Raw genomic sequence first — 13522 nt, forward strand, 5'->3', positions numbered from 1 at the left:
ATAAATGCTACACAAAGTATGACAAAATCTTCAACTGTGAAAGACAAAAACAAATCCCATAGAAAGAACAAAGCTATAATAATGGCAACATGGTCATATGAATACATAATATCTATAAAAAAACAACTGTTCTTAAAAGAACTGGTCACTTAGACGGTCAAAACAAACATATCACTTGCTCTAATTCGGCACTCTGATCCAAACTGCTGACTTGTGAACTAAGACTACAAGTTGGCCCGTTAAACAGTCAAGCCTCCTTATGAAAAGCTGCTTATACCATGCATCATTAACATTTCTATGAATATCATATCCATACACTATATAGCTTTACTGCAACTTTACTTATTTAAAGAAATTATGCTGCTTTTCCTTACAGTGAGTAGTATCTTCTTGATTAGGCTTACTGGCATCAAGGTTTCCTGTGAATAGAACATCACTTAACCCCAAGTAAAAGTGATGGAATTAGGGTTAAAAATATTGCTTTAATTTTGCTATCTGCTGCATGCCCCTTAAAAATAATGAAAATGTGTAAAAGAATCGCCTATAGTCTGATAGTATTCATTGAAAACAAAAATCCACAATGATCCTTGAGTGTGAAATATATATATAAATCGTTTAATATAAAAGCTGAAGTTTGAATAAACACTAGTTTGGTTTTTGTAAGATTTATATCCAATCACAGCTTCAACACTTCCATTTCAAAGGCTGAAGAGGAAAAAAACCAAAACATTTACAAGTACTTCCCCAGAAATACATTTCCTTAAGATTCACTTATATAAAAGCGCCATACTTTTGGTTTTCAGAATTTATCATGAGACAACAAAAATACACAACAAAATAACTGAAAATAAAGATCAAAAAAAAGCAACCCTATATAAATTCCTAGTCACAGAAAAGACAACATTCAAAAATGTTTGGGGTTGTTTGGTGTGGTTTTTTTAAAAGTAAGAAGAAAAGTAGTATAAAACCCCTAAACACCTCTTATGCATAAAATACAGTACCTTAGTCCTGAAGCATACATAACAGGGTAAAAATCTGCAATAATGTAATATTCAAAGTGACAATACCAGAATCAAGTCTGGTTAAAGTTATTTGCAATATACCTGATTCAATACAATGTAAAACTTCAAGGTCTGCAGTGGCAATTTTTTCCTCATCAGTTATGAAACATTACATTGATAACCAGCACAGATTGATCACAGAACTGAAGGCCCACAGGACCAACAGTCAGAGATGGATCTCAAATTCCGCTATGGCATTAGTGAAAAAGAAGTAAGATCAGCTTTTGCATTTCAAAACAGATGTACTTTAACAGTGAAAAAAACAAAGCATAAATGTGTACTTACAGAAGAAAAAGTGCTGCTAAAATTGCTGGTTTTAAAGCTCAGATTGATGACCAAAGCATCTTATTTTCTTGGAAAAGTCTTCTATTTTCATTGGCAAGGAGTTTTGAAAACATTTACATCAGGGCAGAAAACTATGCTCACACAAAAACTTTCAAACCAGACCTAATGCTAAATTCATTTTGCATTATTTTTTACATTCATTTATACATCTTATGAGAAAAGTTTCCCATGTCATTTTTCACATTATCTAAAACCAGGAGAAAGTGTGTAAGACTAACTGCTATATCTGCATTACATGTATTTGTACATTTAAACAAATAAAATAACTATGTATTGTTTTATGAAACAGTAAAATATACTAGGAATAGGATAAAATATCACTGCGACCTAAAGCAAATATGCCATTTGCCACAAGAATTAGCTCCCAATTCTGCAGGTCTCACCTTATGCATAGAAATAAACAAACTGATTAGTTGCAGTGTTTTATAAGGACTGTTTTTATTTCCTTCTCCCTTCTCTCTCCCACCTCAATGGCATTTCTGCTTCTCTAGTTTATGCTGTAACAGACACAAACACTAATAAACTTCTAAGTCTTTCCATTTGATACACTTGAATTAGCATGGCACTGTCATTCTGCCCTGGCTCACAAGTAAAGCACTTGTTGGCTGCCAGCACTAGCATGCAATGTACAACTTATAAGGGTATACAGTTAAGTAAGAATAACGGTATTATTCAGCAAATGAGTTTGGTGACCTCCAACCTGCAGAGCATCCTTCCTCTTTTACACAGAAGGTTGGAGTACTATTAGAATATATTACCATTAAGTTAGATTTTGATCATTTATATTTTAGTTCTAGTGTATCAATCCCTTCTTCAAATAAAATTATGACTGTCAGCATTTACTGTATACTGTATTACCCTTTTCTATATCCCATTAAGGCTAATTCCAAACAAAATAGAATGGAATTATTTAGTACAAAAAGTGTCCATTATTTATCCCTTTCATGCATCATTTAAAGACTTCATGTCGGCAACTGAAAACATTCATGTTGATCTCACAAAGAGCAGCCAATATATTATGCATACTGCGCACTGATTTATCCTTTCAGAAAGTCTCTGGCAGGCCACTTACCAATACTGCCCCTCACTATTTCAAATGTAAATAGAAGTGCTTCTTAAATATATAAATAAATAATAATTGCCTGCGGTTCAAACCAGCAGGCTGTTAAAACCAATATCCTGTGTCACATCAGCTGCTACCGGATGCTTCAGAGAAATGTATTCTTGACTGGACTACTCTGAAGCAGTACATCCATTATTGAGAAGTCTTCCTAAACTCTTTCTTAGGCTGACTTATCTATGGATGTATTTGCCTTTCGTCATGCTTAAAATTCCACCTCCCCACCCCGCCAACTACATACATTGCCCATTGCAAATAGCTATTCACTTTTTTAAAAATCCTATTTGGTCTTCAAGCAGAATGACTTTGTAGCAACAAGCCTTACAACACTGCCTTTTTAGGAAGTCAAGGACTTCCATAAGACACCGGAACAGGTTGCCCAGATAAGTTGTGGATGCCCTGTCATTGGAAGTGTTCAAGGTCAGGCTGGACGGGGCTTTGAGCAACTAGTGAAAGATGTGCCTGCCCACGGCAGGGAAGCGCGACTAGATGACCTTTAAAGGTCCCTTCCAACACAAAGCATTCTGTGATTCTAGGATTCTGAAGTCTTTGACTTGCCAGTCTAAGACCACTAGCAAAGTTTGTCTACAACACAGAGAGCAGTCAAGTTTCTGAAGATCAGAACTCCTCGGTTTTGGTTCTAGGACAAATTCCAATTTCAAGAAGGCAACTTCATATGTACAAGCAACATCAACAAGTTCCACAGGATTATCCATGTGTGAATTATTCATGAATACGCACTTACAGAATCAGGATCTTAGCATTTACAAGAATAATAGTTTTTGCTTGCATTTCTTAACAAGTAATGGAAAAAATAGGATGAATTTAAAATTGTTCTAAGGGCAATTTTATTGCCACTATAATAACCCCCCTTAAATAATGGCCAGTTATTTTCCAATGAATAGTGCAAATAATTATTTTGTTAGTCAATTATCAGTCAATTATTATTGCATTTTATGGTAAAAAAAAAAAAAAAAGCCTAAAAAAACCCCACCCAAACCAGAATCCAACTTAACCAAAACTCTCCAGCAGCAACAGCTTGTACTGTGCTATTTAACTGGCTTTACTCCAGTAGCTTAAATTTAAGAGTCAGCTTTATGTAGAAATGCAGTAAGTGAAAACTGGGAAAAAAATCCCACACCTACAGCTGTCACCTAAAATTAAACACAACATTTTTCTCCAAATCCCAAGTGTACTTTCAAAAAGGTGCCATGTGATCATATCTAGCTACTGCACTGCAGTTAAGAACAAGTTTAATCTACAACAGATAAACTAAATTCTTTCATTCAAACATGTTAAAAAAATTAACAAAGGTGAAAACCTGGTATAATTATCTACAAGTCTCTAAACAGTAATTATTTATTTCACTTTAAGAGCAACCTGTAACTTAGGAACATTTTCTTCTTGCCCTTGTTATAATTTGCAGCATAGGCAAAAAGAAATAAACTACACATATTTTGGAGGTTGGAAAACCCCACTCTAAAACAGAGAGACTGGTGTTAGATAGAATAGTTCTATGCAGAGAGATGTGCGCTATTGGAATAGTACCAACAAGCTGGCTTGTGCAAAACAGTAGGTGATCTTAACCACCTCCAAGGAGATTGATTAAATGGCTCCAATCCAGTTTAAAATGCTTATCATTTTACTGAGTTATTCAGCAAACATGACAATATTCCATGGCTGTAGCAATATTTTTTTTTTTTAAATAGAACTGGGTCAAATTTTAAAGTTGTTATAACACATAAAGAACCAAAAATACTTTAAAAAAAAAAAAGTAGTTACAAAGAAATATATTCATAATGTCACATACCATTCCTCATTAAAAAGGTCCTGCATTAACCAAATGTACTTACTTCAACAACCAGAATAAGGCATTAAGATTAGATAATTGGATAGTGTTCTTGAAAGTTTACTTATTTTACTTGTATTAACATAGTTATAGAAGGGGTTTAACTATTTTTGGCACATATAAAATAAACAGCATGCAAGAAAGTAAACAACAAAAATGTACTTACGAAATCAAAGTCTCCATCTTGAGGGACTTTCCAGTTATCAGGAAAAACGTTTTTGGATATGTGGTAAGGTTCATGCATGTTCTGATTACAGTTTTCAGGGCTTTTATTCTTGGAATCTTGTTTATCAAAGTAGTCCATGAAAGAAGGTCTTTGAACTTGCGGTGAAGTAGCATTTCCTTGGTTGAAAGAAAAAAAGAAAAAAAAAGTTTAAATTATTTAAAGATTTACTGCACTATAAAATAAACTCCATTTATTAATTATCTTGGATTTTACAGAAACTAATACAGTCATCTGTATGTGGTGCAAGCCTCCGTTTGTCCCCTGAGGATCTTTGGCATAAAAGCTCATAGCCAAAGAATGATATTTTTGTAGCAAGATACAATGTGGAGAAATGTTCAAGACATTTCAGAGTTGCACACACAAATACTATTAGAAGTTACTTCATGAGATATCTATTTGTTGTTATAGAGACTGAATAACACAAGGTGCTAAGCATCCCTTTGGGTGCTGAATGCCCCTAACATCAAGGCCTGGTACACACTTGTAGGAAAGCAATGGAGTTCCATCAGTTTCACCAAAGGTGTGATTTAACAATCATTTAGAAAAAGAACTTGCAAAAAACAACCACACAAACTGTGTCTAGACACTGCCTAATTATTAAATTCATTGCCAATGAGGTTTCTCATCAAATTATGAAATCACACTCTACAGATGGCTGCAAAGCACCCTATCTCCATGGTGTGGAAACCCTGGGGGATTTTTGTCATCATCTATGCAGCTGCAAAAGCTTTATGAAACAGATCAAAATCAGCGTGAACTCCCATTCTATTATCCTTTTCATGAAACTAAATGTTAAAAAAAAAATATCTACAACCCTAAATGACTGAAATTTGTTTTCATTTGTGGGATTTCAAAGCAAATTCATTACAAAATAGAACAATAAATAAAACATAAGAAATGCTTTAGTAGTTCTACATAATTGTCACCTCAGAGACTATATTCTGCACTGCACTGACTCATGAAACGTGTACTTGTTTGCAGGGTAACACATTCTAGAGCAATATGAAATACATTTCCACAAGTAAAATAAGAAACAGGATGAGAGATACAAATAACTAAGCTGGAAAAAAACCAAAACAAACAACAAAAAAAAAAAAATCAAAAAACAATGCACAGGCAGAACTGTAGGTTTTAATTATAAGCATAATAAAATAATTAAGAATTTTTATTTGAACCACTTGTTTTAACAAGTGAAAAGGTAAACAACTGGAAATACGTTTTGAGCTTGTGCCTAACATGATCACTAGGACTTGCTGATCTTCTTATCTGGCTTTACATTTGTTTTTATTAATTCATTAAGTGGTTATTTTCCCCCCTCCTCTTTCACCTCTTATTTCATCATCTCTTCCCATTCCCTCTGTTTAAAGATTTCTTAATTCATTCTAATTTTAATGCAAGATTAATAGCTTCCTATTTTTGTACTGCCATCTTTTATAGCACGTTGATTTACCTGTTCTTTTCTTTCTGCTTTTTCTACATTATTCTGTTCTAGTAAGATTTCTTCTGGCTTTTTTTAAGTGTTCTTCTACTGTCTTGCTCTCGGCTTTACTGTACTTGACTCCGGTTGCTTCTCTTCAACTCCACGATGATCCCTCCATTTAGTCTGCCATGTTTCCATACACACTTCCTCCTCGCATTTTTTTTTAGCTGATTTTTCTCTCAGTTGTTGCCATGTTCTTTTCTAATACTCTTTTTGAATCCCAGATCATAGTTATCTCTACTCATCTTTTAATTAATGACAACCATGACCATAACAAAAACATTCAGTGAACTAAACTCCAGGTTGAATTTAACAGACCACACAGCAGACACCTCTTCTCCAGAATCTCCCAAGTTTGCCCCACTGAACTGAAGATCATTTGAGTGAGTTTTCTGGATCTCTGGAGTCTGAGACTGAGGAAGGGATGAGAAGTAAACAGCAGGGATGCCAAATAACTACAGAAATAAGCACTAAAGGGCAAAAACTGAAGAATCTAAACTTTAGCAAAGCACAGGTTTAGAAAACAGATCCAAGGGAAGGTAATAGTATGAAGGAGGTGGAATTAAAAACAGAAATACCATGTGTTTTCTTAATACAAACTTTTTATTACTTGTTGATCACTGCCCAAAACCCCTGAAATTATTTGTACCAAAAAGATAGGACACCACATTGCTGGCCTTTCACAACCAATTTTTTTCTTCTGCTGAGATGGTTGTACTTATGTTTCATCCTTGAGACATACTTATAAACAAGATTACCACTGTCTCTGTTAGAAGCTCTAAGTACCAAATTGTTGGCCCATTACAGGTAAGGTAGTCTCCCTCCTCTCATGTAACAGAAAATACTAAAAATTTTCCAAGCACTGCTCTTAAGTTTTAGAGCTATTTATAAATATCTTCCTTATATATGTAACAGAAGACTGCCTACATATATAAAACAAACCAACCCCTCCAAATTCCTTGCTATCAAATGCATAATAAGGAAGGTGGGCCAACAGGACTGAAATTACTGGAAAATGAGCAAAGTACATTTATTTTACACTTTGAGGACTTGTTCTATTTGTTTTGATAAACTCACTTCTGATTCCAATTTAGTATACAGTTAGTTAACCCACTTAAAAGAACAAGAGCTGCTTACCTTCACTGCAAACATAAAAACTCACACACAGAACAGGACTATTATGCCTGCAAAACAATGGGACCAAAGGTGTTTCAAGATTTGTTTGGTTTTTCCCCAATGTAAAAACAATGAATGATATATTTAAAGATTTATTTTTAAGGTTTTATTTTACTTTTACAAATAATTAAAGGAAAAAAGAGAGTCTTTTCAGATCTCTAGCTAACCTAACACAAACAAGTTTAGTTAATATTTCATGGAAAATGGGGTAGGTTGACACCTACTAGTTTAAAGGCCCTGTGAAGGCTCCTATCTCTTTTGTACTGACTTTATAAAACACTCAGGCTCTTTATGCCAGAGTAAACTGATGTGGATTACACTTTTTTTGCAAAATGTAAGGTTATTAGAAGATCATTTTGGTCTGAAAGCATTTCTAACTTTCATGAACAACAGAGTAACAGTATATTGTCAACTGTTTTTCAAGAATCACAAAATTTACAAGGACAATACATAAAGATTCCTTTAAGGACAATTAATTCACTCAACTATCTAGTAGGTTACTTTTTACACAAGCCATATATTTGCCACAAAAAATCTGCAGCACAATCAGTATCACTCCGCACTTGCACTGAAAACTTATTGCACAACAGACTGTTCCATTCTAGGACGATTTGGATTTTCCAGTTCTTCCCATTTTTCTTTGCTCTTTGGCAAAAGGTGATCATGTTTAAAAATGTTTGCCACAGTTTCAACATTTACGAATATCAGTCTCTTAACAACCCTAGACTTGCCCACTGCAGGACTTCAAGATGACTTTGGGAAGAAAGCCACAATAAAAACAGCAACCTGAGAAATTTCTGGGAAGCCATGGAACACAGAGACCACCATGGATACTGAAAATATACTTTCTACCTCAGCAATACACCTGATAAGAATACAGCCAATAGGGATGTCCCCAAATAGTTACATAAGAGAATTTCTTCCAAAAAGTATGCTGGATAAAATGAATGAGGCAATGATATAACACACCACCAACTCTGTTTCAAAAACATATCATAACTAAAATAAAAACCTCTAAATACACATTTCAAAATAAGAAGGAATGCACATTCCATTCTACTGCATGTTTTGATCAAATTAAATTGATGTCATCTATAAATAAAAATGCTTCTGTAGTGATGTATTTGCAACAGAAAAGTATTATATTAATATTAAATTGATTTTAAATCTGTTAAAAGTTCTGCTGCTAATTGTTAAGTTTTTATACTTTATGTTGGGCTGAGCCATGTATACGTTCCCCCATGCTGGTCTGGCTAACTCAGGGCCAGCTTGTTGGCCAAAACCACTCTTGCCTTACTTCGTCAGCTGGAACCCATCTATCCACAGCAGTCTCTGATCCTCAAAGAGGGCCCCATGATCACAGAAGTCAAACCTCTGTCAACAGCACTAGAGGCACAACCAAGTTTTGACCCATAGGATCCATCCATTCCTCCAAGGCTTTCCCTTCACCATCATGATCAAGAACACCCTCACAAACCTAGAGTTACTCTCAAGGTCTCCTCTAGCAGTATCACTGACACATGCCCACGTGGATGGGCAGCAGGAGACAACAGTCTAAGCACTGGACAAGCCCCAGCAGTCTTTCAGCATTGTGGGACTGGGCAAGAAATAACTTTCCCTAGATAGCAAGTAAGGTCAGCAGATAAGGGAATCCATCTCCTACAAGGGCGAGTCTCCCACTACAATTTCCTGGGAGGGGGCAGGTGGTGGTGGTCTTTGTTTGTTTGTGGGGTTTTTTACAATTTCCTATGGGAAGTCTCTAAGTCTTTCTCTTGCTCTGTTACTACTGGGGCACCAGACCTCTTCTGCAGCTCCAAATCTACAGAGGAAAGCTTTCCTCCTTTTGCCAAAAGCCACAAGCTTCCACAGCCTTCCCCATCCTGGGGATCTCCATCTGCCACTCGATTGAGGAACATGTCCAGCTGCTGCCTCTTTGGTGGAGTTAGGGGATCAGGCTCTCCTGTCTGCAGTGCTTCCGTGAAGATCCTGTCAGTATCTTTATTCCCTCAAAATACATTGCTTTGTCACTATTAGAGCGAGAAGCTATATTGCAATCAGCTTTTAGCATTATTTGGACTATCACCTCTACTACAAAGGCTACAACAGTTTATACAACAACATATACTGCTTAGGCTTTATAGTTCCTACATTCCTACCACCACTTTCTTACCACACAAGGTGGCCTACAACACAGTGGCAGTAATTCTCCTGGGAAATGGGAGACAGCTTTGAATATGATAAGGTTGAAGAGAGCCTAGAATTTTGACCTCCATGTCCAGGCAAGCACACTTAACAGTGAACTACCATGTAGAAGGTTGCCACAGCCACCTCCTTCAGCCATATTTTAAGCAGAAAGTGTGACTGTATTTTATGAGTGGATGAGTTCAGCTGCTAATAAATGCCTGTTAGACAACCACCTCAGAGAATTAGAGGTCAGTCTGCTTAGTTTCTGAATCACAAGGAAGCATCAGCAGAAACCAGATCACTAGTTCCTTAGGCCAGAGCAGCTGGGAGTCTATCAAAGGTTGTATCTACGAAATGCTTCTCTACAGAGAGCTGTGGAACAAAGTGGCTACTGAGTTTGCAGTTTTCACATCACAGTGACTTATACACCCAAGCCTTCATTCAAATTCAGGCCTCATTCAGTCTTTTGGTTGTTTGTTTCATAATATACCTATTTATCAGAAATAATTGCAACTGGCATTTAAATGCAAAATTGTCATGGTTTAACCCCAGCCAGCAACTAAGCACCACGCAGCCACTCACTCACGCCCCCCAACCCCCCAGCGGGATGAGGGAGAAAATCGGGAAAAGAAGTAAAACTCGTGGGTTGAGATAAGAACAGTTTAATAGAACAGAAAAGGAGAAACTAGTAATGATAATGATAACACTAATAAAATGACAACAGTAATAATAAAAGGATTGGAATGTACAAATGATGCGCAGGGCAATTGCTCACCACCTACCGATTGACACCCAGTTAGTCCCCGAGTGGCAATCCTCCCACCCCCACCCCCCCAGTTTATATACTAGATGTGATGTCCCATGGTATGGAATACCCCGTTGGCCAGTTTGGGTCAGCTGCCCTGGCTGTGTCCTGTGCCAACTTCTTGTGCCCCTCCAGCTTTCTCGCTGGCTGGGCATGAGAAGCTGAAAAGTCCTTGACTATAGTCTAAACACTACTTAACAACAACTGAAAACATCAGTGTGTTATCAACATTCTTCTCATACTGAACTCAAAACATAGCACTGTACCAGCTACTAGGAAGACAATTAACTCTATCCCAGCTGAAACCAGGACAAAAATCCACATATTTTTCAACCAGCTAAAGCCTTCACAGACTTTTTGAAACAGAGTGAACTTGTTTAAAGAATTTTTTATGGGGAAAAGAGTTTCCTGCACAAAACATTGCTTTGCTTCCTGAGAATGAGAATTGTAAAACTGGTTTAATAAATTTTGTTCTATTTTTCCACCTCCTGGAGAAAATGAAAAAATATCCAATGACACTACTGCTATAAACCCATTAGTCCATTCCAGCTGAGTTATACTTTATTTCTGCTTTCAGCAAAACAAAGAAAATCCATGTTAAGCTAGCCTTTTGCAACAGCTCTTGAAGCAGAATTGCCAACAGGACGTTTTTCTTTGAAAAAAAATCCCATCTGTAAAAGATACCACTACTCGTGGGATAAATGAACAACTTTATCACCAACCACAGGGAGAGGGCTCAAGGACTGGAATAGGCTTGGAAACACCTATCATCTCTTTCTATATATACAGGAGTAAAGCACTAGTACACCTGCATGCCATCAAGCAAACAGTCTTAACGTGGGCACAGTAAACATGCTCGAACAAAACTATGTCCATGAAAAATCAATGCCCAGGCTACAGCACCACTGAAACCAGCCCATAATTAAGCTTGCTTGCTGAATTCCTGTAGGACCTGCATCATAGACTGTTACAAGTCACATATCAATAGCTTTTGCTCTTCAGCTGAAAAACCAGCTGTGGGACTTAGGCCTTTCTAAGAGTTACAAAGCATCACTCCAGAGCTACCCAAGCATCTACCTCCTATCATTGAGAAGACTGACTTACAGTATGGCACAATCTCTTAGACTGGATGCACTGAAATCACACACACACACAAAAAAAAAAAACAACAAACCAAAAAAACAAACCAAAAACATTCAAAAAACCCCCACCAAAACCCAAACAACAACAACAAAACCAACTCATGAATTCTCCTTTCAAAATGTAGGTTGTACAGCATAGTGCATGTTGTGCTGCAATCAAGGATCCCATAATACAATAACACAAGAAAGTTCAGCAAGTAAGTGCTGGAACCAAACCTGTCACTTGCCAGCTGAATGATGAAACCATCACTTGCCATCAGGCTACCTCGTTTGCTGGCTTTCCTTCGTTGGTGTTACAGGTCTCAAGACAGTCACCTATGGGGGAGGAGGGAGGGAAAGGAAGCCTGCTGTCCCAAAGATTATATTCTTCTGTTTTGATAAGAAGGAATAATGTGTTTAAAAATTATACTGACTAAACCTAGATCATAATGTCTATAGGGGAATAATAAAGTAAAAACCTGACCCCTTTTCTACATTCTGTCTGTCAAATGCCACCTCATTAGTTCACTGTCCTCTTTTAATATATTCATTACCAACCATGAACTATCTAGAAGCTTCACTGAAGTCTGAAGCAACAGCTAGATACCCAGAGTAAGTCCAAATGGCAAGAAGAGCCAAATTGTTTTCCAGCCCAAAGCAGATGGCAAATACAAATTTAACGGGGGGGGAGAAGAAGAGGGGGGGAGTGTTAACGAAAAGGAGAACAGTCAGAAGTACTCTTGCTGCATCAGAAAGCCCTAACACTAAGCCTTGCCAAAAAGCCACAAAGGGAATGTGGGAAAGCTGTTCTGAACACTTGTCTCTGAATTGAGATATGAAAAAGCTTCTACATGAAAGTAAGAACAATCCAGGCAGCTGAACAAAAGCAGTACTACCTTTCATCAATCCCACTCTTTCTTCCACTCCATGGTAAACCTCCTAAAGTCAAGTTCTGTCCTCTCATCTTTCTGTATTCTGCATTTTCTTTCCTCCTTCCGGGTACATACCATGTAGTCCCTGCTCAGAGCATGCACAGGCATACTAAGCAAGAAGGCATAAATGTTGTTTATTGCTAGGCTGTATATTGTATGTTGGGGTAGGATGACAGGCCTCTCTTTGTTCCAAATCCCAATTTTATCCAGGCACAATTCCCTATTTGTGAAAAAAATATGGTTTTAGTTATTTTCTGTCATGGCTCCCAGAGGCCTCTAAGCATGGGCACTTATAAATAAAAACTTATTATTGTTTCTTATTTTGTCCTTGAGCAGGAAAACAAAAGGCAGAAGGAAACAAAACCTGAAACTAAACACTAGAGCAACTACAAAACAAAAAGTTTGTCATAAATATTTTGTGTCTCTAGGAAGGAAATGAAATCTCTCTTCCCTAGTTCACTAAGTTTAATTCTCCAAGTTTCTTGCTTGCAATGTTCTATTACTCAGAAGTATCAAAGAGCACTTTTAAGCTACTTGTTCTGATTTACTATAATCAAATCACATGAACATGTAGAAAGTGCCCACCTTGCTTATAAAGGCATATTGGGAAAAGCAACCAATCTCCAAAATCTTGTGTCTTTGTCAAGCACAAAGAAGCACAAAATCTATGTCTGCCTCTCAGGGAGAGCAAAGATTTGTATGTCCCTTCCTGATGACATTTATTCAGGACCCTTGCTATTGCTCCTGTTTAAGCCAACAGCACATGAATCACAGAACCAGAGAAGGACCAGCTACAGTGGACATGAATTATATTTACTTTTAGCTGACAGATGGAGAGGTCCCATTCTTGAATTATTTCTAGTTTTTAATCAATGCATGTCTCAGGCAAAATACAAGAACATTCTGCAAGTAAGTACTGGAACCAAACCTGTTGCCTGCCAGCTGAATGGTGAAACCATCACTTGCCATTAGGCTACCTTCAGTTTGTGCGCTTTCCTTCACTAGAGTTACAGGTCTCAAGAGAGTCACCTATGGGGTGAGGGAGGGAAAGAAGCCTTCTGTCCCAAAGATTATATATTCTTGTTTGACAAGAAGGAATAATGGGTTTAAGAATTATACTGACTAAATGCCAAGGTAGAGAAAGGTAATTCCCTTTCTAACCACAGACTGTTACTGGAATCAATTAAAAATTGAAAATAACAGTACATTTGTCTCCAGCAACA

The 13522-nt window shown here is 37.0% G+C and overlaps 1 protein-coding gene across 1 annotated transcript in view; it reads right to left on the bottom strand.

The window, feature by feature from the left end:
- The window catches only part of STK3 (serine/threonine kinase 3), a 146411-nt gene that overhangs the window by 46142 nt on the left and 86747 nt on the right, over window positions 1–13522 (bottom strand). Inside the window, exon 10 of the mRNA XM_049823883.1 lies at window positions 4542–4717. Coding sequence (XP_049679840.1) covers window positions 4542–4717 — 176 coding nt within the window. The remainder of the gene's footprint in view (window positions 1–4541; window positions 4718–13522) is intronic.

Source organism: Accipiter gentilis, chromosome 2, assembly GCF_929443795.1.
Source record: "Accipiter gentilis chromosome 2, bAccGen1.1, whole genome shotgun sequence".
In the NCBI taxonomy this organism is placed as follows: domain Eukaryota; kingdom Metazoa; phylum Chordata; class Aves; order Accipitriformes; family Accipitridae; genus Astur; species Astur gentilis.